The sequence below is a fragment of the Seriola aureovittata genome, chromosome 11, assembly GCF_021018895.1.
Source record: "Seriola aureovittata isolate HTS-2021-v1 ecotype China chromosome 11, ASM2101889v1, whole genome shotgun sequence".
NCBI classification, from domain to species: domain Eukaryota; kingdom Metazoa; phylum Chordata; class Actinopteri; order Carangiformes; family Carangidae; genus Seriola; species Seriola aureovittata.
Genome location: NC_079374.1, coordinates 10,147,766 through 10,174,590, shown reverse-complemented (window position 1 = coordinate 10,174,590; position 26,825 = coordinate 10,147,766). Strand labels below are relative to the sequence as shown.

The following is a 26,825-nucleotide window of genomic DNA, read 5'->3' as shown; positions in this document are numbered from 1 at the left end:
TTCAGGTTGCCAGGTTGTGAAAGTTCCCTCCAGCTGGTGCAAAAAAAATGATTGGTAAACCATTTATAAATACTCACGCATCTAATAAGCCAACACATCTGTGGTTATGAATGTTAATGAAGTCATTAATGATAAAGCTTTTTCACTTTCTAATAAACCCACAGTAAACGTTAGTGAGTAATCTGGAATTTTAAATGTTAAGAAGTCATGCTGAAGAATTTTCACACCAATCAAAGTGTTAATAAGTTGTTGTAAATGTATTTTGGTCCTGGTGTTTCTCAGGCCTTTTCCCAGAAAATAAGTAGATATCTACAGGAGAGGTCATTCTGATAAACCTACAAAGACCTGCTTGAGGAATATATAGGAGAGGTGAGGTGTAGAGGTTATTAACAGCAAATAACGGACTTGTTGCTGACTTTACAGTCTGTGTACAGCTATAGGCCACCTCGAGGTGCTCAATGACAGCATCCATGTAACACTGGATGTTTACGTTACGAGATCAGTATATACAGTGTGCAGAGAGCTCCACCCTGTGGACAAAGGGAGAAGTGAAGATGTATTCCTCTAAACTGCCACTTCCTCCATGACTGTGATATGTATCTTAAATTTTCTGTTTTCCCTTTTGCCTCAGGACAAACGCAATGAGAGGGCTGGATAATGTATTCTTGTTTGACAACACGTTCTTAACACTGTCACACACACACACACACACACACACATTCACACACTGTGACTATGTCTTTCATAACAGAAGACAGGCTATGTGGATGTGATGTGATTAATCTGCTATTTTCTTGATAAAATATCTTGACAAAAAGTCAGAAAACGGTAAAATAATAATGCTCAGTGTTCCTAAGGTCAAGATGACATACAACCAACAGTCCACAAGCCAAATATATTCAATTTACTGTCATATAAATCAAAGAAAAGCAGTTAAGATTCAGATTTCAGAATGGGACCAACAAATGTTTGGCACTTTTGCTTCAAAAAAGTAGCTATTATTTATTTATTTTATTATTATTTTTACCAGTCGATTAATCAACTAATAATCATCTTTTTAATGTCTTGATGACTGTGGTCCAGCCCTGTCTCTGTGCTGGAATGTTTTCCTGTTCATGTAGGTCCCTGGTCCCCTCGCTTGATCCCTAACCGCTCAGTGAGAGTCTGTTTGTCCCTGCGTCTAACTGTCCAGGGTGTTTTCTCTCAACAGGTCGCCTTCAGGCCGAAATATTGCTGCAGGTTTACAGACAATACTTTGAAGGATAGTGTTCTCGGGCAGTGGTTCCCAACCTTTTCTCACTTTCTCCCTCATCAGAACGTGGCTGTGGACAAACATTTCCTTCTCAGATTGTTTAATTTGATGGATTTAAATGCCTGATGATGTGAAAGTATCAAATATTTCAAAATTAGAAGAAAAGAAATTTGAGAAAAATTAAAAATAAACACTAATCATTTTCCCTCTTTTTTTCCTTATTTATATTTTTTAACGTTTTGTGGCCACTCATCAGCTTGGGCACTCTGCTGTAACTACTCATTACAGTGATGTTTAAGCATCGCTGAGGTCTTTTCTGGATAAAGCAGATAATCGTTGCTCAGTGCTCAAATCCAACTGTCTTGACTAAATTTCCTGCCTGTTGTTGTGTTACAATTTGTTAAATGTGTCCTTTAAAACGTAACCACTATTAAATATAGTGTCATTATTGATGCTGGTGCTCCATCTGCTCAGCAATTTTCCCCTTATGAATTGAGACATGTCCAAAACACTGCAGTTTACAGCAGATAACAACAGACAGCCTGTGGCGTGGTTATAATAAACGGATAAAAAGGAGCAGGATATGCAAAGCCACGCAGAAAAAGCCTATTCATGTCATGCTGAAAGTCCTAACAACTGGTTGGACTGGCTTGTCCCTCTGGTGTGATGTCATCCAATGGATGAGTGGCTGGCGGCTGCGATGCGCATGTATGCAGTCCACTGCCTGAACGCATCACAGCGAACCGCACTTGACAGCTTGCCAGGTTAGAGGAAGAAAAAAAAACACACACACACACACACACACACCATCCAAGGGAGGGAACCAGACCTGCTGAATTTTCACCAGCCAGCCGTCATCCGCATCCACCCGAGGTTAGAGGTTTTCCCGCAGCCTCTCTCTCTCTCTCTTCCTCTCTTTCTCTCTCTCTCACACTCTCTCATCGACATCTCATGCATCATTTTTTTGGATTAATTGTGTTTCTGTTCTGACGCGCAGATGATGACAGCGTAACCGGGGCAGCAACGCTGTTAAGATACCCAAAACACCGCCGCTTTGTTGAATAGGATCTGTTGTGACTGGACATGAATTCGGCGGAACAGACGGTTACATGGTTGATAACGCTCGGGGTGCTGGAATCGCCGAAGAAGACCATCTCGGATCCTGAAGCATTTCTGCAGACCTCCCTGAAAGATGGAGTGGTCTTGTGTAGGCTGCTGGAGCGGCTCAGCCCGGGGTCCACGGAAAAAGTAAGGGCAATACCGCCCACCCCCCACCCCGCTCTCCACTGCAACCGCCCGCCCCGTCGGCGTGTCTGTGTGCTGCCCAGATCCGTGAAACCGACGCGGTTTGTTGTCTGGCTTCTCTTTCTGCCCACTGGTCCATGAGGCGATTTCTTTTGTAGGTCACGGCAGCCCGGGTTATTGTCTGCGAAAACAACGCTATATGGTTGCATATACGTGTATCAGTGTGTGGAGAAAAAAAAGACAGAAAGGCCGTTGTGTCCGCTGCGTATTGATCTGCTCTAAACAAGGCCATATGAGAATTAATTGATCAAATTTATCAGGGGCGATTAGATCCACTATAGATCTTGATAATGAAGGCCTTGTTTAATATGTGTCAATGCAGATCTAAACACTCAGCAGATCAGCCTTCTCGTTTGAAGCGTCTGTTTTAAATTCCTCTTTAATCCAGGCGGATGTAGCTTGTATGTCAATGTATTTTGATACACACAGTATGATCAGCAAGGGATGACCGGCTATCTGTACACAGACCATAGCTATAAGAGTGGGCCGCCATTGACTGCAAAGGCGCACAGGCAGAGATGGACCCTCTCCCCATTTAAAGAAACAGCGCAGTGTTTGTGTCTGTCAACGTATGGCTGCCTATAGCTTCAGCCAGTTCAGACAGCTCGGCCTGTGTTTACCCGGCAATGATTTCCTTAAAAGTGGATGTGCTGCTCCGGGCTGACTGCAGATCCATATAAGCGTGAGAAATTTGCCTATTAAATGACAAACAGGTTCCTCCATTTATCCTCCACCCCCCCACCCCCCCACCCCCTCTCACACTGACAACGGGGTGTTGTTTAATTTCGGTGGCATAGTTAAATTCTGTTTTGCACCATTTTGTAGACATGAGCGTTTCAGGAAGGCTGTATGTGCAATGATGTGTTGTAGCCCAGTGCTAATGGATGAAATCCAAATCAGCGTGTGGCATAATCAACCATTATATAGCTGATTTAAATTCAGTTAAATCTGCCGCCATCTCATTTCAGGGAGGATTTAATGTTTTATTTGCAAATAACTGCTAAGAAGATTTACAAAACCTGACGAGCTGAAGTCCTCTGCATATAGCTGCATGCACACGCATTGCTTATGTGCGCCATATAATAACTAAATCTTAATGGTGTGACAGGATGTGAAATAGCAGAAATGGATTTAAACTATGTGTTTTTGTCCTCCCTGGACAGGTTTCTGTAACCACATCTGAGGACTGCCAGAGGCAACAAATGTCACTTATAGATCTAATGAGCCAAACTGTAAATTAATACAAAGTCATTTGATAAGGATAATGGTAATATCAATTAAAACAATAAGAATAAGAACAATAACAACATTGACTGTCCAATACTGGATTTTTTAATATAAATCAATATTTGAAAATCTGTTAACAATATATCGACCAGTAGCCAATCTGTATCTTAGTCTGTATGTTATTTAAATGAACATAACAAACAATATTTTGTTTTGCAGAAGGAAATTTAGTCATTAGCATATATGAACTGTGACCAACATATGTGCTGAACAGGATATTTAGTGTTGAAAATCAAACTTGTCAGTGCTCTCTGGTGGACAAACTATGTAATGTTGACACTGTTTCTTAATGACCTCAAACAGCACTGACAGCTCTTCTTACTTATCAGCCAGTATATTCACAGATACAGATATATCTGCAATATGTTAACACTGACCAGGCTTGGCCTGGCAGATGTATCGGTCTAAACAGCAATACTCCTACTATTTCTACTAATATTTTACTGTTTCCCCATGCCAGGCTTTCCATTTTCTCCAATATTTCCACTTTTACTAGTTGCTTATATAATAATGAGTAGGCTGTAAATCCTCGGCAAATATCATTGGCCACCCATATCCAGTCACTATCTGACCCAGATGTGGCCTATGGCATCCCTGAGATGTGGCCCTCGTGCAGTTATGTCTTGGCTGAGTTCCCGTAGCCACATTCAGTTTAAGTAATTGCTGTCAGTGCAGGCAATCCTGGGTGTGTATGTGGGCCAAAGGAAAGTAGGAGATGTGGGCCACAACTGGGCCAGATGTCAGTTGCCATCAAGGTCGGTGTCAGAGCCATTACATTATAGACAAAGATACAAATAGGAGGCGGTATCATGGTTCATTTCAATTAGCTATAAAAATCTTCTGTGCTTCCCTCACTTGCATCTCCTCTGTTGCTCAGTTCCCTCCACATGCAGAGCAGTGGTAATGATGACCATGATGTGAGGATGGTGGAGGCAACTTGCATAGCTTCAATTCTACCTGTATTACTCCCTTTAATCTAAACAGTGTCTTCTTTTATCCATGAGTGTTACAAGCCCACTTCCACTTCCTGGACTTACTGTACCTCTGCAATGATCATAATACAGACAATGGGAAATATGAGGAAAAACTGGAAAATGACACTGTGAAAGTAAGAGAACGAATAATGTGAGTAAAATGATGTAAAATTATTTGAGGAAAACAAAAAGATTAGAAAATGTGAGAAAAATGGAAAATACGAAGAAAATAGTAGAAGGCCTAGGAGCGAGAGAACAGGAGAGGATGGAAATATGTGTACCAACCTATATACTAACTCATTGCAGATATATCAGTACTGGTGTATATGTCAAACTGATAAGAAATATCAGCAATGTAATGCCAAAGAGACGGTAGCTATAGATACAGTGGCTGCCTTACAGGGTTTGTCCACTGATAAGTTTGTTTTTAAACCCATAATCAATTCATATCATGCTCAGAATCCTTCAATAGATCCTTATCAAAAATGTTTGTTATGTTTTAGTGTTAGAAATAAATATCAGCCAATTAATGGTGATCAGATTTCGCTAAACTCTCCCCTGTCTATGTCGGTGTTGCCCTCAAAAATCCTTCATCAGTCAGGTTCTAACATACTGTTGCCTATATATCTTTACACACTCAGTGGCCACTTTTATTAGGTACACCTGTAAAATCTAATGCAATCCAATACAACTGCTCTGTCATAAAGTCTTCTTTTATGATGCCAATAATGTTCAGTTTTTGTTGACACTGTCAGAGAGGTGTTAGTCATCTAGCACTGGGGTTATAGTCAGTGTTGCAGATACTTTGCCCTCCCCATTTATATCAGTGGTGGTATATGGGATGTTTTCTTTCTATTTCTCTACGTATCCATCTTGTTAAAGGAGGTTATGCTAAAAACCAGTGCACCCATAGGCTACAACAACATCAGTGGGGATCCCTATTTGTCAACGTCATTTCCCTCGACCCAATACTACAGGCTCCTCCACTTCCCCGCTGCGGGACTTGTGTTCAGCCTCCCGGAGCGTCAGGCCCAGTGCAAACGCTGCCTGTAGAATGCGCGTCGATAGAGAAGATTCATTTTCAGGGCTGAGAAAGTCACAGATAAGCGCAGTGTGAAAAGCAACACACACCCGCAGCGTGGCCAGGAGCTGTATCTCTAACAAGCGTCTTCGTTTTTCCAGATTTACCAAGAGCCGAAAAACGACGGCGAGTGCCTGAACAACATAAAGGAGTTTCTCAAGGGCTGCACATCGTTCCGCGTCGAGGTGAGTGGCTTTTCATAGTTGTGCTCATATCTGTCGTTCATGTGACCCTCTTTTGCACATAATACCATAGGGGGGTTGCTGTGTGAAATGTGAAGTTTATGTGTTTAAGAGGAGACTCTGGTACAATAAACAATGGGCTCATGGAGTGGACGGACGGAGCCCCCTGACAGTGGGGAGGAGGAGTGGACTAGCAGCCGAGAACAATCACCCGTCGCCCGGTGTGAGAGAGCTCTGCTTGTCCGTCCAGTGGCGATACATTTGCAACATTATGGCAACTTAAAGTGACACGAATTGATTTAAAACTTATTACACTGTAGCCTGTTCACATTTCCCACTTGAATCTAGAGGCGCCATGACAATGTTTACGCTCTCTAATTAATGCAAAGCTTTGTCCTCGGGTTCACGCGTGGCTTTATTGTCACCACCAGTTCACACCAGCCGATGCCTGTAACAGTTTTTGCTAAAAAACAAATAGCCATTGCAGCTATGGACAATATAGGGCCATGGTTATGTAAGTAGGTCTTGCTCTGACATGGTAATTACAGTCTTATTGTTATAAGGTGTGCAGTCTGAACATGTCCACAAATTAAGACCTCACCCATGTAGGTCTGTTTAGAAATATTTAAGTACATTATAGTTTTGGCTAATGAGAATACCTCCATAATCTTAAGCAAATTGAGGACAGCGTGCTGTTTAAGGCTGTGTGTTGGCCAGTGCATAGAGGGGTCATTGAACCACCCTGGTCTGACAATGAAACTCAGTGTTCCTCAGCGTTGCCTCTCTCCTCTGAGCTTCCAGCCACTAAACAAGAGGTGGAGATGGGGTGAGACAGAACTCTGTCATACTCAGTATGTGAAACATGCCATTTAATAGTTACAGTCAGCTGAGATGCCAGCGAAGCAAAAGACATCTATCATGTTTTATTTTTGCAAAAGACTTCTGTTTGTTTTGGCTCACTGCAGGAACAGGTTGTAGCAACAGTGCTGAGCAATAATATTCACTTTCTTTTACTGATAAATATTCAAAATCCCCATCATGTCAATGTCATGCTGATTTGTGTCTTCACGTACTCAATACTGCCTCCTGTTTCTTATATAGACTGTTTGGTCCTTGCGTGCGAGATTGTGTTCAAATGTATGTGACTTGTTTTTGAGTGAACTCGACAGCACAGGATTATTGTAGTTTGGGACATGGCAGTCCTCCCGCTCACCATCTGTAGAGCAAAGATGGATCTTCTCCAGAGCACTGCTGGCTCTGAACCCAGGTAGCTGCGGCCACAGATTAGAGCAGCGGCCGCTTACATGTGAAAGACAGACCAATAGACGCTGTGCTTTTGCAGCGCTGACCTACCTCGTTTTAATGGAGTTAAGCAGGACATTTGGCTGACTATCAACATGCTGGTCTTGCTGTGTTTGCGTGTCTTGTTGGTGTATTTCAGCTGGATTGATCCTTTTTTTAGATCTGATCTTACCTCTGCCTCAAGACCTCGTCTGACACTTAGGCAGCTGCTGGTACTGACCCTTAACCTCTAATGCCTTTGACCACAGGAAGTGATCTTTAGAGTTCCCATGACCTCACTGGTCCCACTGGAACAGTAACACTACCCTCCATCTACCCTGGCAGTAATTACCAGATCCATCTGTCTCGACTAATGGGAGAGTTTGGATCCATTACCATCAAAAACAAAAACAAAAACGAGAAGAGTTTGTGGTACTGTATAACTACCACAGTAGACATATGAGGCTGTTTAATGTAGTTGGACTGAGGCATATTTTTGTGATGTCGGCTCAAGGCTGCGACTAAGAGTAGTTTTTTTTAGCATCAATTACCATCAATTCTTTTTCTATTAATCAATTGATTTGCACACAACAATTCTTCTGAGCTCAGGGTGAAAACTTCAAATGTGTTGTTTTGTCCAATCAACAGTCCACACCTCTTAACATATTTAAGTAGAAGTAATGTAAATGACAGAAAAGGAGCCAATTGTAGCATCTTAGAAGCTGGAACCAGAGAATATTGCCTCTTTAAGTTTAATATTGATTAAACTTAAAATGAAACAATTAATTGGTTATCAAAATTGTTGCACTCATTGTTTCAGCCATAGTCTGCTCCGGCTCCACAATTTTAACTGCTTACTATTAGTCGATTATTCGATTAGTCAATCGAGAGAAATATCCCAAATCCTAAAAGATTTGATGAATTTAAAGTTTTCAAAATAAGGATTACTTTATTTCCCTTGTATTACATGTCATGTTTTAACTGTTAGTCACATTTGATGACACCATTTTGGGCTCTGATGGACGCTTTTCAGTTTTTTGATCCTTTAAACACCAAACCATCAGCAGATTAATTGAAAGAATAATTGGTCAATAATTAAAATAATCATTAGGGGCAGTTCTGCTCAAATCTGCATTAATGCACTATCATCAAGGACTTCTTAAAAATACATTATCCACATACTTTAAGGCACTAAAAGTAAGTATGATAAACTAAATGAAAGGCATAGCTCATATTTCATTGCGGTCAATGATCGGCTAAAGCCTGTGACCCACAGACATCAGCAGCAGGTCTGTACTGCAGCCACTTAAATAGACCAGGCCAATTCATCAAATCAAATCTAAAAACCATCTAGTCAGGCTATAATCTTCACTTCTCGCTCGCCTCAGGTGCTTTTTGTCTTCAGTCTTGTCTTCAAGAACTGAGACACATGATCAGTTGGTTTGAGGTCAGGCGACTGACTTGGCATATATGTTTACCTTCAAACTGAAAGTCTACAACCCCATTGTTTTTATTTTATTGTCTCCAGTGCCACTGTTTTAAATACATACTAAACGTATTCTTAGCTGCCTCACTATAGACAGTTCCACGATACTGGACTATAAGAGGACTCACAGAAGCATTAATATTTAAATATAACTATTTAAGTAATTTCTATATGTGGCCATGTCCCATTAACTGTAGTGTACATGGAGTCGTTGGTTGTAAACACCCTGTGAAGGTAAACAGTCTTTCCTCAATCATGAGAAAAAGTGTGGGTACAATTTGCCATGCTGTTGTAGCTTGCTGAGTCACAGAGGGGTGTTGCACTATTGTCTCAGCCTGCTCTGAGGGATCATTACCTGACTGTGATGCTGAGGCTTTGCAGTCGTGTCTGAGCTTGTCATGTTAGTCATGTTCATTATCTCCCTGCATGAATGTTTAATGTGCACCATCCGCTCTGTTTCACTGTTAAGAGATGTGTAAGATTTTTTTTTTTTTTCTAATTGGGACCCTGTTAAATGACTTTGAAGCTGTAGGGAGAACTCACATTTTGCAGTTATGGTGGGAATGAAAAGTTAAATACAAATACTGAATGTGGTTTGTAGTTTCAGTCCCAGTGAAAGTATAGATGGGTGAGGAAGAGGGTGCATTCACATGGATGCCCACCAAGGACAGTGAGTCTTTCAGCTTGTACGCACACAAACACGTACACACATGCACTCTCTTTTGCAAGCACACACTCTCACATTCACAGCCATTCACATATTCCCTGAGGACATATCTGCAATCAGAGCGGAAGATGAAAGAGACTCATATCTAACAGTCACTCACCCTGAATATGAGTGAAGCAGGAGTAGCTAATCATTTGAAGCCGTAACACAGGAAGAGAGAGGACAACTACAGTCATCAACACAGATACAATCACTGCCATTCATACTAACCAAGAGGCTAGTGACAGTCACGCTGTAAGTGATACAAACAGTGCTTACGCTTCTACTGCAGCTAAAAGACAAGGCTGGCTTTATTCTACCTTTTTCTTATTTTCAGCAACCCGTATGAAAAAAACAAAATCATCAACACATTAATCGTTCAGACTCCCCTGCCCCGTCTGTGACACTGCCCTGTTCATGTAATCATAGCTATAAGTTTCCAGTTGGTAAATACTACAATAGTGTGACTTTTCTGAAAGCATCAGTATATCTCACTTAATAATACAGAAGTGCCTGAAACCAAGCAAGCAGGGTTATCTTACTTCAGCCAAACTCTGTGGTTCAATGTGACTGATACCCAAATGTAACTGATATTGTGTTTTGTCGTCATTTTAACCCTCGCTTGAGCAACTCTGCAATCATTCAACTTTCTTGTCTGATGATGTGAATTCGTTCGCATCTTGATACATGATGCATCCCGTATGATGTGAATGCAGCATAAAAAAACGGCAGGGCTGGATGCTTCTTGCTAGCACACATGGATGTAAACAATGCGGTATTTTAAAATGCTGTAAGAATTGTATTTGCAAATGTGTTGTAAGGGAGGAAATGCATTCAGTACTTCTCTTTCTCAGACCTCAAGAATGCACACAATGAGTTTCGGTGACTAATACAGAGCGTGAACATAACTTTTGTTGATTTACAAGAAAATTTCATTGGACACCTTTAAATCTGGCACTACCTGACCAAAGAATATGTAAGCAAGTTCATTCTCAGTGATTGTTGGGGGCTCACTTCAGTCTTGGAGTAATACACACTTGGTGTACTATTGAGTATTTATAGCAGCGGGGTGGAGTACGTGGGATTGACTGAAACTACAGTGCCTGTATTCATCATAATGAGTTACCATGTCACACTGTGAAACAGTGTGGCCCACTGATGTGTTTTTAATCATTGTTTTTGCACTAAAATGGAAATACTGTATATGGCATAGAGAAAAAAGCAGCATCTATAGTGACAAACCCACCCATCATGTCATTTAATTGATTGCATCAGAGAATTAATCAACAATGAATTTGCTAATCCATTAATCATTCATTTATATTAATGTATGTGTTTGTTATTTTTTTGGATGTTTGACTGTTGGTTGGACAAAGCAACTATTTGCAGATGTCCCTCTGAGAACTTGTGATGGACATTTTCCACCATTTTTGGAATTGTATAGACTGATCAATTAATTGACTAATCAGACAGATTAATCAGTAATGGAAGTAATTGTTAGTTTCAACCCTCAGTCGAGCAATTTAGCTCTAAAAACAAGGCTTTGGCTTTGCAGGCAATAATTATTAGTAGGATAAATTGTTGGTTTTCGATGACAATAACAAAAGCTTAGAATATTGCCAGTCTCATCCTTTGATGCTCTCCCTCTTCATGAAGTAGGCAGATGAGCTCAGTTCCTTTAGTGATGCTCATACTTCAACCAGCTTTATAGAAAGCTGTGTCTGTGTGTAGCTGCGACAGATACGTGTGTGTTTGCTGAACTTGTGTGTTTCACCAGCTACTTCCGTCATAGATAACAAGAGTTATCGATTGACTGTTCAGCGCTTGAAGTGTGGCCAAGTGATGACACAGCCCTGCAGCACTGGAATTAGTGATTACCTTTAAAAAGGGAAACGCACTTGTCGATGACTCTCTGGCACTCACGCTCTCCCCCTTTCTCCCTATCCCCCGATTCCCCTCCCTCTCTTTCCTCTCTCACCCACAGCCATTTGAGGCCAGTGACCTGCTGCTGGGACTTAACTTTGCGAAGGTGCTGAGCAGTCTAGTCGCTCTGAATAAAGTGACTGCAGGTTAGTCAAAATATGTGCAATATGAGTGATGCGTGTGGGGGTGTTTTTATGAAAGACATACGGGTAGTCATTGGTGTGTGGGCGCTGACTGCAAATATCAGGTCTGGTGTATTTATGTTTTGCCCTTTCTGTGCAGATATCGGCGTGGGCAGTGATTCGGTGTGTGCCCGACACTCTTCAGCCCACCGCATCAAGTCGTTTGAGTCGCTGTCTTCTCAGGCTTCACTGGGCCGATCCTCCAAGCTGCTGCAGAACCAGTTTCGCAGTCTGGTGAGGTCAACACTCCCTGTCAGTCACTAACAGCGCACTTTACAGTAGATCTGAGTCACTGAAAACTTTTAATGTGTTTTTGTTATTTTGTCACAGCAATCTAGTATTAATGAATCATTGATGATAATACAAAATAGTTAATTAAGTGCAGATGTGCAATGAGTGTTTGAATATGTTTAATTACGGTTTCCAAGTTGTTACCGAAAATAATTGTATAAAGACACCCACTCATGTTGTTTTCAGTCATATATATCTCTGTGTGCTCGGGTTAAAGGTAGCCAGAACTACACTGTGAGATATTTATGTCACCAGACTTTGTGTAAAAGCTGCAATCATACCTGGATTTGCTCTCGATTAACATCTATAAGCAACAGGATGAGACATACTGTCTTACTGTTTATGCAATTGACAGATTAGTTCCCTAAATGCAAGTAATCAGGAACAATGCAAGTTTCAAGGTGACACAGCAGCACGTGTCTAAATTCTCCATGTTCCTCTAAAATAAAATCTATTGTTAGTATAGGAAGTTAGTCCCACCTGCTGTAGTCAAGCTAACAATCAATCCCAGTTCAGTCAAATCAAAGGGAGCCTCTGCCTGTTACACATGGGCCATGGAAAAGATATGGAAAGGTTTGCAGGAAAAATGCATTCACAGTGGAATTACACCTTAAAAATTTTGCTTGCAACATAGTAAAGTCTCAGATGGAAATAATGAATATATACCATATATTGCACAATATTTGTTTTCACGAAATGGATGAAGCCTAACGTATTTCATTACAAATCTCTGTAGTCACCAGTGTTTCGTCTCCTCATCTGCTTAGTGCTTACGTTTCCTTTTGTTTCTTTCTCTCCTTGGTGACTTTGTCAGGACATGTCAGAAAACAGTGGACAGCAGCTGCTGGTGAAGGCACGTTTCAACTTCCAGCAGACCAACGAGGATGAGCTCACCTTTTCTAAGGGTGACATCATCGGTGTGACTCGTCAGGAGGAGGGAGGCTGGTGGGAGGGGACGCTCAATGGCAGGAATGGGTGGTTTCCGAGCAACTATGTCCGCGAGATCAAAGGCTCTGGTAGGTACCTCAGCTACCTCTGGGCAGCAGGTAACTTAAATACTGGTAACCCTGGTAACAGAACTTTCTGTTATGATACTGATAACTAACATAAGAGCTTTTTACCAAAGACACCTCCATGCTATTTTAAAACTTGGGCTCACTACACCAAGATATTAAAACAGGAGTGTAGTGATTCATTACATTATTCTATATCTGTTACTACTTCCAAAAATGCCTCCTGCTCCTGTTTCCTCTGTGATGGAGCACAGAGCAGCTTGACGGATTAAATAATATTCTAAACAGATGTTTTCACATCTCTGACAAAAAGCGCCAAATTATAGACAAGTTGCCTTTGTCATTGCTATTCCATCTGGCCTTGTGACAATAGCACAGCCCCACATCTGTTGCCTCTTGAGGCCTGCTGTGGTTTGTTGTTTTTTTGCTTGTAAAACGGGTTGAGATGCCGTGTGGCAAGAGGCAGCAGCTCAAAATCTTATCCTCTCCCTGAAAGACATTTATTTCTTTACTTTACCAGTTTATCACTAATTTTGACCCATGATCAAGATATTTGTAATAAATTTTAGACAAGTCTGATCATCACCCAGCTGATATATTTTGAGTGGCATTAGTTCAGTTCAGATCGTTCTCATCCGACAAAAGAAAATACAAACATTTAAAGATGTGTTTTTGATCTATTGTTATTCTATCTGAAGAATTAGTATTCTGAGTGCAGATCCTAATACAATAATCCTAGTACACAGAAAACATAAACATGCCTTACTGTGGGTTGAGAAAAGCATAAAGCCATTTTGTCCGTTAGATGTGCAAATAAACAACAGCCACTGAAAACGACATTTGTTAGAGGGACGTTGTTGTTGTTTAAAGTCAGTAGGAATTCTTTATGTAGCAAATTGTATTTTTGATTTCTGACTTGTTTCAGTTGTGGGAATGACTTATAAAATTCATGTCACTCATTATTGTGTGCCTTTTTCTCTCTGGTCAGACAAACAAGTATCGCCCAAGTCTGGCACCCTTAAGAGTCCACCAAAAGGCTTTGACACTTCTGCAATCAGCAAGACGTATTATAACTTGGTGAGGACACAACTCAACAGTTATTTGAAATCTGCCTTATTTTCACATTTTTTGCTTTCTTACTTCTTCACTAACATCATAGTGAATAGGCTGTGTTTGTGTGGGGGGTTTTTATTAGTGCCAGTTCTTTTTAATCTCTGTCTTTGTCTGTGCTTTTTTCCATTCAGCATTTGTAAATTCTCCTGCCAGCGAGTAATTATATGGAGTACTATTATAAAATCTATTCGGCCTCTTCAACCACAGCTCTCTCTAAACAACTCATTGACATACTTTCTCTGAGCTCTTGTCTAAAACGCTCAGTGAGTGTCCCAGGAAATGTTCCTGCAGCTGGGGGCAGGTGTCGTTCACAAAGCTGTGATCACAGTTGCATGATGAGCACAGTGCAATTATGTTTTTTTCATACATTCTCATGGTGTACGATGCATCTTGAGATGTTTTTCCTTTTTCTGTTGTAGGTGTTGCAAAACATTTTAGAAACAGAGACAGAATATTCCAAGGACCTTCAGAGCCTCCTGACGAACTACCTGCGACCTCTTCAGAGCATTGACAAGTACGACTTGTTTATTTTAGCATGGTTGTTGTATAACAGGAAGTTGGAACAGATTTTATGCCGTTCCCAAACAACATATCTGGATTGAGTGCCTGACACATTAAATGTCACTGAATATGCAGTCACCATTTCGCTTTTTGCCATTATCAATTTTTCCTCCAGACTGAGCAGCTCGGATGTGGCTCTGATTCTGGGAAACCTGGAGGAGATCAGCACCTTCCAGCAGATGCTTGTCCAATCACTGGAGGAGTGCACCAAGTAAGTCCCTCCTTGCACACACAAAGCCCCACTGCAGCAGCATCTTCACTGTTTCATAATAAGCAGAGGGACATCTAGTGTTGGGCTGGCTGTACTACAGGGCCTGTGCAATACACAGCATCACATACAGTATTTGTGATGTTGTAATGCATTTGTCCCATACCACACATTTCACAAACCTCCATATTCCACTGCCCCAGTCTTTGTTATTGGTGTAGGAGAGTTTGCACAGTTGTATTTTTATCAGTGTGTGTGTATGATCTTGTTTTTTTTTCCTTTAGGCTTCCAGAAAGCCAGCAAAGGGTGGGTGGATTCTTCCTCAACCTCATGCCCCAGATGAAAGCTCTTTATATCGGTTACTGCTCCAACCATCCCTGTGCAGTTAACGTGCTGACCCAGTACAGGTATGCTTACACATCAGCAACATTTTTTATAGCTGTCTTCATGCTGCACAACTGGTCACATGGAAGCAGACGAAGAAGGTTTTGATGTTACACAGTAGGTTTAGTATTAAAAAAGGAAAAGGGACTGGTCGTATTGTGGAGTTGGTCTTTGTGTTACAGTTGTAGTTACCTGCTGTTTGCTGACTGTGGCAACTATTGTGGACACAAAGTGCCTAGTTTGCAGTCTAATTTCCATCATCAGCACAACTGCAGTTGAGGGAGTGTTTTCATTTGTATTGGCTACAACCAGAGGAGAGAGAATGGAAAAAAAAAACCTCAGTTTGGGCAGTTACAGTGCAAGACGGTAAAAGGCCAAAAGTTTAAGCTAGATCCTAAACAGGTTTGTGGGAAAAAAAAACAAAAAAAACCTTCCTGAACCTGCATGAACTAACGTGGTCAGCACTTACAAACCCAACATGCTCCCCCACCAGATCATGAGCAGCAGCGGCTGAACACAGCTGAAATACATATTACTTTAGATTTCACACGCTCCATCTCAATTCAAAAGGTGTGTTTTTAGGCTGAATTTAATTGTGACCCGGCAGTCTTGGTTACTGAGGACTGAGAGGACTGAGAGGACCCGTGAAGGTGTCTATTTTAGGAATACTCCATAATTGAGTGGGTAGAGGCTGACCTGAGGCGCATCTGAATTATGTGACTTGTCTGTGTTCTTTTAATTCATTCATTCATTTCAATCAATCCTTTTAATTATATTTAGGATTCTTTAAATATTGTGCATCATGATGGACAGCAACGAATGCTGTGCAAAGTTGTGTAAAAGCTGCTGGTTTCAGCATGTTGGCATTTTTCAAAACTTTAGTTTGTAGTGTCATGAAGAAAATATATTTTATGTGTCTTTCATTCACCATTTGTTTTGTCTTTTTTGATATAGATTGGCAAAGTGTTTAAGGAATACTTGACATAACTTTTATTATGATAAACTATAAGCTGCCTCTGCAGCTCAAACAATTAATTGATTAATTGAATCGTCACTCAAAAGACAATTGACTGGCAATTACTTTGACAATCAAATAATCATTCAGGTTATTTTTTTCTTGCAAAAATGCCAGACATTCCCTAGTTCCAGCATCTCTCTCTGAAGATTTGCTGCTTTTCTCTGTTTTATATCATCACAGATTGAATATCTTTAGATTTTGGACTGTTGGTTGGACGAGACAAGATATTTGAAGGCATCACCTTGGGCTTTAGGGAATAGTGAGCAATTTTCACTTTATAAGCCAACAATTAGCCAATTGTTCAAAACAGATAATCTGCGGATTAGTTGAAAAGGAAAAATGCTCCTGTGACTGTGTTTACTTAGTGGAAGTTAATCTTCTTTTGTGTATCATTGATTTTTGTCAACCCTCAGTAAATCTTAATCATAAAGACAGCAACATGTTTGACCGTCACTGTTTTTGAAACCAGTGTAAGATAACTAACGGAGGCAAAAGAGTTGGTTTCAAACCCTGTGATGATGCTGTTTGTGATGAAGAGGAAATATTCAAAACCATTGCAGGTCATCAAGGTTGCCTCATGAGCTAAGCAAATAATTTATGTTGTCTTTCTGTCTCTCTCTTTCCCTCCTTTTGCAGTGAAGTATTGGGGGAGTTCATGGAGGGGAGGGGTGCAGTCAGCCCTGGGATCCTCACCCTGACCACAGGCCTCAGTAAACCCTTCATGAGAATTGACAAATACCCGACCTTACTCAAAGAGCTGGAGAGGCACATGGAGGTGTGTGTACTGTGCATAAACGTTTTGTCTCGATGTGATGTGATGTTATGATGACCAACATATTTCTTTTCTTTCAGGAGAGTTATCCTGACAGGCCAGACATTCAGAAGTGCATGGCGTCTTTCAAAAATCTATCCGTAAGCTGAAAATCCTCCCTGTCCTGGTCCGATGTAGCATGTGAACAGACTTCATGTGACATGAATTCATAGCAGGCCTTTGAGCAGTTGTCTTTTCCCATCATGCCAGGCTCAGTGCCAGGAGGTGCGGAAGCGTAAGGAGCTGGAGCTGCAGATTCTCACTGAGTCCATCCGGCTGTGGGAGGGGGATGACATCAAGACCCTGGGCTCTGTGCTCTACATGAGCCAGGTGTTAGTCCAGAGTCCTGGCTCAGAGGTATGAGCACCATCTACCTCCTTCACCTGCACTTCAGATAGTCATAACCTGTGAATGTAATATCTCAATGCATAAATTGCAGTGCTTTCATTTCCATTTAACTAATTAATGTTATTCACAGGTATTTTTCAAGTACTCACTCAAGTGTGAGGAGAGTTCATGTTTGTTTACCACTCAATTGTGTTGTGGTTAATAGGTGCACGTCAGTCATTTTTAATTGAAGAAAAGTAGCCAGTTTCCTTAGATGTGGTCGAACTCACTGTGAATCTTTGATCTGAACTGTGCCTCGTGTCATGTTTCCATCTCTTCTGCATTTACCTCTCTTTCTTGAACCTGTTCCTGTTTGTCAGGAGAAGAGTGAGCGGTACCTCATGCTCTTCCCCCACGTCCTCCTCATGTTGTCTGCCAGCCCCAGGATGAGTGGCTTCATATTCCAGGTAAGTAATTGACCCGTTCTCAGGTGAATCCAAATATAAAGTTCCCTCTCCATTCTGCTCTACAGTGTTTTATACTCAGAGTGTTCTGTACATAATATAGTGGATGAAGGGTTGTTTCTCTCATGTCTTGTGTCTGATCTGATGATTTCCCTCCACAGGGAAAATTGCCCCTGGCCAGTATGACAGTGACCAAATTAGAAGACTGCGAAGCCCACAAAAATGCTTTCGAGATCAATGGTAAGACGACATGAAATGAGCAAGATGCAGAGTTCAATCCAGTTACACATAGCTCCTTCAGCAACATTGTCTTTGTCCCTGCAGGCACGATGTTTGACCGTCTCCATGTGATGTGTACCAACCAGCAGGACCTGCAAGACTGGGTGGAGCACCTGACCAGACAGATCAAACACACAACAGCCACAGCACCCAGCCACAAACCTCTCACTGTTCCCTGCCACACGGTCAGGAGCTAATGATTGCAAACCCACACACAGATGATTTTTTTTTCCGCTAATCATTACATTCCCAATGTAGTGTAAATAACTATGAATATATATGTTGATTTCTCACCGATTTTGCAGTTTGAACCCCTAAAATTAATATGACCTCAGAGGCTGGTTCACATTATGTGTAGCAATCATCTCAAATGAGTGCACAGCCCCGTGTGAAGTGGTTTATTTCTCTTACTAAAATGGCTGTTGTACACAATTGCATTTAGTGAACATTCCGCCTTGGCCCTTGAATAATCAGTTAACAATAACGATCATTTGATGTACAGTAGGCCACTTGCATGTTGGTGGCTGCATCTTGGCAAAACGTAACTGTCTGAAAAATCATTTTTAAATCAAGAAATAAATCTGCAGGACGTCAGTTAAAGGGAATTGTTGTTCCAAATCATGAGGTATTTTTGGGAATGTCCACCTGGGAATAGACCCTGGGATGGACGCAAGACAGACTGCACACTGGAGGGGGTTATATATCCCGTTTGGCCTGTGAATGCTTTGGGATCCCCAAGAGGTAGTAGAGGATGTGCCTGGGGTATAGGAGTAGGACATCTGTTCTGCTCAGGGCTGTTTTTTCCTACAATGTCTGATTCCATCAGAAAGAGCCACAGTTAACTTTAGTATTACTGAAAACTGCAGTTCAAATGTGTGAAATGTTTTAATGGTGGTATTGAGGAGCAGGTGCGACTTTGTTGGAAGTTAGTCTAAACAGATGATTATACATTGACTATATTTAATTTTGTAACCCAAACCAGAGAAATAATTGATAACTGGTATATTTTACAAAATCTTTCCGTTGCACTCTAATCAATCTTTACCCAATTGGTGTAGTTCTTAAACAGTGCTCTACAGAGGCATGGAAATACGTTCAAAGTAGAACATTAAGATGACATAAAAAATGCTTTTTAAAACAATAAAACTCATTTGATTGTGAAGCGTGCACTTATTTATTAAATGGCGCCTCAGCTCATCAGCCGTGTTGTTTTCGTCCCTCAGCTACCATCTCACCCCCTCACGCCATCCCGGCATGCTGAGGGGAGGTCCATGACAGTGGCCCCCACCTACCACACCCTGCCTCACCCCTCCTCCCATGGAACATCTCACAGCACGATGATGTGGGGTCCGCTGGAACCACCCAACACCCCCAAACCCTGGAGCCTGAGCTGCTTGCGGCCCGCACCCCCGCTACGGCCCTCTGCTGCCCTCTGCTACAAGGAGGTGAGGGACTTAATCTTTGTGTGTGTGTGTCTGTGTGTTTGTAATGTACTGTATGTAGATTTTAATTTTTCTTTTTTCAAATTTTCTAATTAAAGGATCTTAGTAAAAGTCCTAAGAGTGTGAAGAAACTCCTCCCCAAGCGCAAACCTGAGAGGAAACAGTCTGAGGAGGAATTTGCCTTGAGGAAGAGTAAGTTCAAAGTCTTTCCTTTTCATGTCCAGATTTGTGTGTTGAACTCAATGACACCAAATGTGATATCCTTTTCATGTTACAGGAATAGTTTGCCATGACCTTACATTTCTGTTTGTGTACAGTCTAAACAAATAAGTAATGTGTGTATTAGTGAACTTGGGGCAGAGGCAGACCGGCTGTTTCCCCTGCTTTCAATATTTGTACGTAGCTAGACTGAGCTAATCATCTGCTGGCTCTAGTTTCAAACCTAATCTATCCTAATATTTGCAGATGGTGTAATTTATGCATATATTAAGAGGGACATGAACATGTTACTTAACCCCCCCCCCCCCCCCCCCTGCACCCTGCACCCTCAGGTACAGCTGCTTTGGAAGAAGATGCCCAGATCCTGAAAGTTATTGAAGCATACTGCACCAGCGCCAAAACCAGGCAGACTCTGAACTCCAGTAAGAAAACACAACATTTGACTCATACATGTGCATGCACAAAAGAAGTGAGGTTCGTACCGGAGCTTGCTGTCTTGGTAATGACTGTCTGTATTCTATGACTCAGTGCCTTTCTTTAACACTGGTATTCTGAGCTGATCCTTCTAACAGTATCTTTTCTTCTTTCTGTCTCTCCTCCACTCCTCACTCTTTGGCATTGCTCTGGTTTACCTGGTTTTCCTTCTTTCTCTTTTTTTCATCAATTATTGTTCTCTCCATACCGTGCTGCAATTTTCTCCATGTACTCTGATTTGCTCCATCATCTCGTCCTCCATCTCTCATTGGTTTTATGATTTACCATTTGTTGCGTGTTGCGTATGCCACGTCCTCCCCCTCCTTCCTCCTGCACCGTCACCCCTCTTCCTTCGCCCAACATTTCTCCCTCTGCGTCACCCTCACCTTGGCCCGCCTCCACCAGCCTGGCAGGGCACTGACCTGATGCACAACCACGTGCTGGCTGACGTGGACCGGTCCTGTGTGGACTCGCCGGGCCGCCGTAGCAGCGTGTCACGGCCAGAATTGACCTCTGACCTTTCGGAGGACTCTGACTATGACTCCATCTGGACCACCCACAGTTACAGGATGGGTTCAGTGCCGCGCAAGAGCTGCATCTCTCACCAGAACTAAAGAACGTACAGTACTGCCACGCTGTACTGTGATGTAACGTACAGCACGTTTACCTCTTTTACCTTCAATGTATTAAAGGAAACTAGATTTTTTTTAATTTATCTATTTATTTTATATTATATATTTGTTCATTTTTTTGTTAACTTATTTGGTTTATTTATTTTTCGACAGTTTGTTTGAAGATGTTTAAAGCATCTCCCTGTTGCCTTTGCCACTTTCCCTTTTATGTGCCTCCTCTCTTTCTGTAGTTGTCATGCAGTAAGTGTTAGGTAATTCTTGTTAATTTATCTTGAATGTGACCACTCCCCTTGTTTGACCATAAGTGTGGCGGACTCTCTTAGCAGAGAGCAGACGGAGGTTGGAGTGGAATATGGGGGAGGGAGACCCAGGGGAGGGAGAGATGGGGACTGAGCTTTTCCTGTCTGATATTCAGATGTAATTCAGGAACGAGTATATTCTATTTACCATGTACTACTTCTCTCCAGTATGTGTTTTTAGAGTATGTATGCTCAAACATAGCACAGATGCGACACACACGCGCACACACACAGATTCAGGCTGCCTGATAATATAGCAGCATGCAAATGTTATATCCAAATTCTTAGCATTTTATATGATTGCTGTTTTCATAATTTGAAGTTTAATCCATGTTGCCAGCCCAAGGCAGAATCCTATTCAACATAACCAGACCACTGCTGAATATTCAAAGTCCTTGCTAATGGTAATAGTTTGTGAAACTCAGTCCGTAGTTGCTGCTACAGAAAGAGGAGATCATCACATACAACTCACCCTCTGGTCAAGCTTTTACAAACTGGATAAAAGCTAGTGGACTAAGAATGGTGAATTTGAGGATCTGTTCACCCACATTACAAAAGATACATTTTCACACTTACCTCGTGCAGTATCTAGCTGTGCAGATAGATTTGGTTTTTAATGTCTTGGTTTTTAGATTTCATCTTAGAGATTTCTTCTTCTGCTGTAATGCAGTTTAGGTGGATGGGATTCAAATGTGGCAATCACACCTTGAAAATGACAATTTGAAAATAGGTCTTTTCAACATCCTTTACTCTGGATACTCACCTCGGTGTCTGCAGTTTTAGTTGAAATTTTATCCTCCTGAACAAATCACTGTCATTGTGGGATTTTTTAAAAATGTATCTGAACAAACTAAATGAAATTCCTCTCACGTCCATTGTATTAGGTTGGAGGTAGAAAGCCTGTGAAACTATCTGCATGACTAGAAATCTTCACTAGAGTGAAGTTTGTTTTTGTATTTTTGGGTGAACTGGCCCTTTAAGTTAACATTTTAATCATTTACTGTATTGTGTAGTCTCCTAAGCATCATCCTTTAAAGCCCGATCTTAGCTCCAGTAATGTTGCTGTCTGTCAGTGGTTCCACAGGGTTACATTTACAGTATGTTTTCAATCTCAAGTTACTCCATTAATGAAATTAAAATGATCATATAAAACCAAGCATAGCATGCCAGTCAGACACTAATGAACTGTAAACTACAACCTCATACAGCTACCGTCGTGTAATACAAATTGAATATCTTTGTTCAATAGGAATATGTCTCCTGCTTGTTAAAGGAATAGTTTGACATTTTAGGAAATATACTAAATAGCTTTCCTGCTGCGAGTATTATCGATGGCATTCTCATATCTGTTCACTAGATATGAATCTGGAGCCAGGAGGTTAGGAAAGCAAATAAATCTATATAATTTAATGCTTTAATCTTCAAGTTGTGTGCCAGGCGAACAGAAAATAACTCATCAGTTTAAACTTGCTACACTAGCGGTTTCCTCTTTATGCTAAGCTATTCTAACCAGCTCCCAGCTGAAGCTTCATGTTAACTGTACAGACGTGAGAGTGATATCGATCTTTTTATCTGACCCTCAGCAAGAAAACAAATGAGTCCAGTTTACAAAATTTTGAACTATTCCTTTAAGGTGTAGCCGTTGACGTGGTTAATGTAATGTCAAAAACAAACATCGCTTGTGTCACAACAAACTGGTACATATGATAAAGCCTCATAAGCCAGACATGCCTGTGTGTTGTCTGGCTTGTGAGGTTTCCCATACTATCTCGCATTAATGACTATTTTTATGAAGAAGTATTTTTCCAGTGTTGGTATTAAAAGTTTGGCATCCACTTAGAGTCTATCTCCTCTTACAGTAAGCAATGTGAGTGACATATGGAATATATCGGTCCATGTTACGGTACTATTTAATGTTTCTGAAATAATTTCTTTATTGTATTCATTATTTTGTATACAGGCATTTTTTTAATTTATATGTTATTCTGTATGTCAATGTTTACAAAATGATCCCTGGAAGAATCATTTGTTTTCTTTTTTACATTTTATTGGTCTGTATCAAAGTTTACACTGAAATTATAACATGAAGTGTTTGGATTATTTTGCACAATCATGTAATGGGCCAGTGGGTGGGGGGGTTAGAATCTGTTAAATTCTGTACTTTTTGTCGTCTACCTAGAGTGTGTATGATATAGTCCTAAAGGTAGACTTAAGTATTCAGTGTTACTGTAAAGTAAATGCTCATTCGTAGTGTAAATGATCACCTTTGGTGTTTTGAAAGCATTGAGGGTAAAAAAAAAAAAGACAAAAGAGAGAGACCGTGATTATACGGGAACATTTCTATGTGAACTATTCATTCAACCTCAGAATACTGTCAGAGTGGACTTGAAATATGAAGAGCACATAGTTTCCCTTTCTGTAAATACTAGTTGTCATGGAACAAGAAAAAAAAATTCCATTCTACCTTCTATGAGTATTTGAGCTAAGAATATCACTGTCCTTACATCATGTGCTATAGTTTGTGACAGTTGTATTCTGTGATTTAAGAAACTACGTCAAACTGTGGGACAGGCAGGGTGAAGAAACTAACTGTCTTTGACCATCATTCTCTCTGTGTGCTCTAATGCTGTATTCAGTTCACACATGTGACCATGTCTTGTCTGCAAACAGCGCCTTCAGTGTATTTGTTCTATACTGCTGAAGTGTTCCAAGTCCCAAACGCTGTATTATGAGTTTTGAATAAATCTGTCATTTGGTAGATGCTGGCATTCTGGTGATTTGTAAGGACTGCAGATTCGATTGTCTGGTGTGTGTTTTCATTTGGGGAAGATGGTGGAGTTCTCATTAATTTCAGGTCAACAGAGAATTGTATTGTGACTGAATGAAGGGATTTGTGTGGGTGTGTTTTTTTTTTTTTTTTTTTTGCCAGATATCTCCACAGCCTCTCATTTCCTTTCACCTTCCTTCGGCTCTTGTCTGATATCTTCTCTGTGCATGACTAACACACTACTACCAATTGCGGTGTATATTTGCTTCTCTTTGATGCTGTCGGTCTTTCCAATAAAGAAGTTTAGACTGTGGTCAGAAAAAGTAATGAACTGAAGATGACTCGGTACTGAATGTCACTACAAGGTGAGACAAAGCCAAGTACCAAGTGTTGAGTGCTCTTGTGTTTTGAAACAGGGCCCCGAAGGGAAACAGGGCTGCATGTGATCATCCCTGGTGAGGAAAAAGTCATTGTGGAGGATCCCAGTCGCAACGGACAAAGTGCAGCGGAAGAAAAGTAAGATGATTTGCTTCTCCTCTGTCCTGAATCATTGTCTTTACATATTGTAAATCCCATGAAAACACCGGAACCAAAAATTCCATAGTCCACTTCCATACCCCGTCTGTGGTACACAACCCCAAGTCCATCCGCTCCTACTGAAGATCAGCTGTGCTGTGTTACTGTATATTATTGCAATCATTCCTCAAACTGGATAGTTTATTTGTTCGGGACTATTTTCAGCTGAGCCGAGCTCAGAGTCCGTGGTCATGGTAATGAAGGAACATTCAACACAGTGACTCTGTGATGTGTTTTTAATAGTTTCTGGGCAGTAGTGGAGCTCCGTGGCACGGAGGAATAAGCTGTATCAGGGTATGAGAACTTGTTAGCTGGATATAGTAAGTAAGTATAGATGTATTTTTACAGAACATTTTCAAAAACAAATATCACAAATATGGGATTAAAACAAAAGTAAACAAGTATTACAACATTTATTGGGTCATGCCAAAAATGCCAAGTGAGATGGATGATCTAATAATGAAAAGTAAAATATTCCAAAGTTTAGGGATATAAACTGCAGTCTCCCTTCATTTTAACTTATTGTTGGTTTAGTTTTTTTCATGGGATTTGTTGACATTAAGAAAATGTGAAATATAACCAGACTTCGTGTCCACTGTAACTCCCTTTGTAACTGCTTTTGGTCTATGCTACTGCTCTGAGCTCATAGGATAGGCTCACATCTTATCAAGTGCGTCTTAAAACAACACTCATGTACCCATATGTACAATGAAACATATTCTGGTTGATGTAATTGTTACAATGTGAAGCTATCCTTTAATAAGCTGTCCTGTGGGTGTTATCTTATTGTCTTAAAGGAGCCTGGTGGATGTGGTGTACGCCCTGAGGGATGAGGTTCAGGAGCTAAAACAGGTGAGTGTTTGGGATATTTTTGATTGTGATTGTGTGATTTATCTAATATATGACTAAGTAATTAAAAAAAAATGTTCGCTGAGTCGTGGGTAGGCATAATTTTAGCTAAATGGAATTAAACTGATTTGTAATGACCTCTTTTTTTTTTTTTTAATGGATTAGGGTTTTCTGTTAGTTTTTGCCTTAGGTTGAGACAGGGACACAAAATTCTTCTCTAAAACTGTTTTACAACAGCATGAGTTACATGGTTTTTTTCCACACCAGGATAATAAGAAGATGAAGAGATCACTGGAGGAGGAGCAGAGAGCACGGAAGGATCTTGAAAAGGTTGTGAGGAGGGTTTTAAAGAGCATGAATGACCCAACATGGGATGAGACCAACCTGTGAGGCTCTTGTGCACCATCTTCTCCATCTGAAGAGTTGAAAGGAGAAAGAGCATGTATATGTGTGGACTTGCTTGCACTGTGTGTGAAATGCACACACTCGCATACATAATTTACAGCTGGTTGTGTGAGTGAGGGCAAGAGTGCATCCATAAGCAAGTCATTGTGTGCTTGTGTGGGACGGATGCCTGTTTGTGTGTGTGTGCACTCTAAGAGAGTTGTCATTACCGCCCCTTTTTGTAAGACAGGAATCACTGGGACGTAACCCTCAACAGCCTCGACCATCTATTCCATAGTAACATTCCTTGAACACCAAGCAAGAAGGTGAGGAAGTCACACACTTCCATCACTTCTACATCCATCATCACTGTCTTTGGCTGGAAGACGACTGAGGAGAGATCCTCTCCCTCTGTTTACAATCATTTATCAGGACGCTGTCCAGTGGTACATAAATGGTACGTTAATGGTGTTAATGGTCGCAAAGGTCTTGGACAAGTCTGAACTTGAACCATGCCATTTCATAACCTCTCTTGCGTTATTTAATTTTTTTATTATTTCATTTTTTGTTGGGTCTCTTTCCCTTGTACCAGGAAGCTCATCTTTTCTGTCCTCTTTATTGTTTCACCACTTTGAGGTTTGACTTTATTTCTGGGCATCCTAAGGGAATTGTACAGATATTGAATTGGAACTGTGTGATGTAAATACTGCTAAAAGATGAGCCTTTGTCCTTTGGGAGAAATAAATGTTTTGTTTTTGGAAGAATGGGTTTGAGTTGCTGCTAAAATCTGTTCCAAGACCACAAAGGAGCAAGGAAGGAAACTCTGCTCTCTGTCTGTTACACACATGCACAGAAAGGCTGGGTTACCAACTAGGTAAAGCAGGCAAGTGCTGGCAACTGGGGCTCCGGACTCGGAGTGCCAAGTTGTTTAGGAATTTGTACTCCTGATATACACTGTCAAGTAAGGTAGATCAAATTTTAGTTTTAAGAGTTTTGGTTTATATTGTACTCACAGGGAATTTATGCCTAAATTAGGTTGTGTTGAATCAAAATGT

At 40.9% G+C, this 26,825-nt stretch overlaps 1 protein-coding gene across 2 annotated transcripts; it reads left to right on the top strand.

Annotated features, from left to right (window-relative positions):
* Nucleotides 1-1,971: 1,971 nt before the first annotated feature.
* On the top strand, nucleotides 1,972-26,536 carry arhgef7a (Rho guanine nucleotide exchange factor (GEF) 7a). 2 transcript variants are annotated; one of them, XM_056389790.1, is made up of 23 exons: nucleotides 1,972-2,125; nucleotides 2,250-2,500; nucleotides 6,001-6,084; nucleotides 11,539-11,623; nucleotides 11,760-11,893; nucleotides 12,765-12,966; nucleotides 13,952-14,040; nucleotides 14,496-14,590; nucleotides 14,753-14,848; nucleotides 15,130-15,252; nucleotides 16,884-17,022; nucleotides 17,100-17,159; nucleotides 17,269-17,415; nucleotides 17,766-17,852; nucleotides 18,011-18,089; nucleotides 18,174-18,313; nucleotides 19,352-19,573; nucleotides 19,669-19,762; nucleotides 20,122-20,211; nucleotides 20,669-20,848; nucleotides 24,378-24,477; nucleotides 25,335-25,389; nucleotides 25,654-26,536. In XM_056389790.1, the coding sequence occupies exons 2-23, from the start codon at nucleotides 2,336-2,338 to the stop codon at nucleotides 25,774-25,776; spliced, it is 2,589 nt and encodes an 862-aa protein (XP_056245765.1). In that variant the 5' UTR covers nucleotides 1,972-2,125; nucleotides 2,250-2,335; the 3' UTR covers nucleotides 25,777-26,536. The 2 variants fall into 2 exon arrangements, with proteins under 2 accessions (XP_056245765.1, XP_056245764.1); XM_056389789.1 differs by lacking the exon at nucleotides 20,669-20,848.
* Nucleotides 26,537-26,825: the final 289 nt, after the last annotated feature.

Coding starts and splice junctions, on each gene's coding strand:
- arhgef7a (XM_056389790.1), top strand. CDS start 2,336: ATGAATTCGGCGGAACAGACGGTTACATGGTTGATAACGCTCGGGGTG. Junction 11,894..12,764: donor AGAACCAGTTTCGCAGTCTG/GTGAGGTCAACA, acceptor TGACTTTGTCAG/GACATGTCAGAAAACAGTGG. Junction 12,967..13,951: donor CCGCGAGATCAAAGGCTCTG/GTAGGTACCTCA, acceptor CTCTCTGGTCAG/ACAAACAAGTATCGCCCAAG.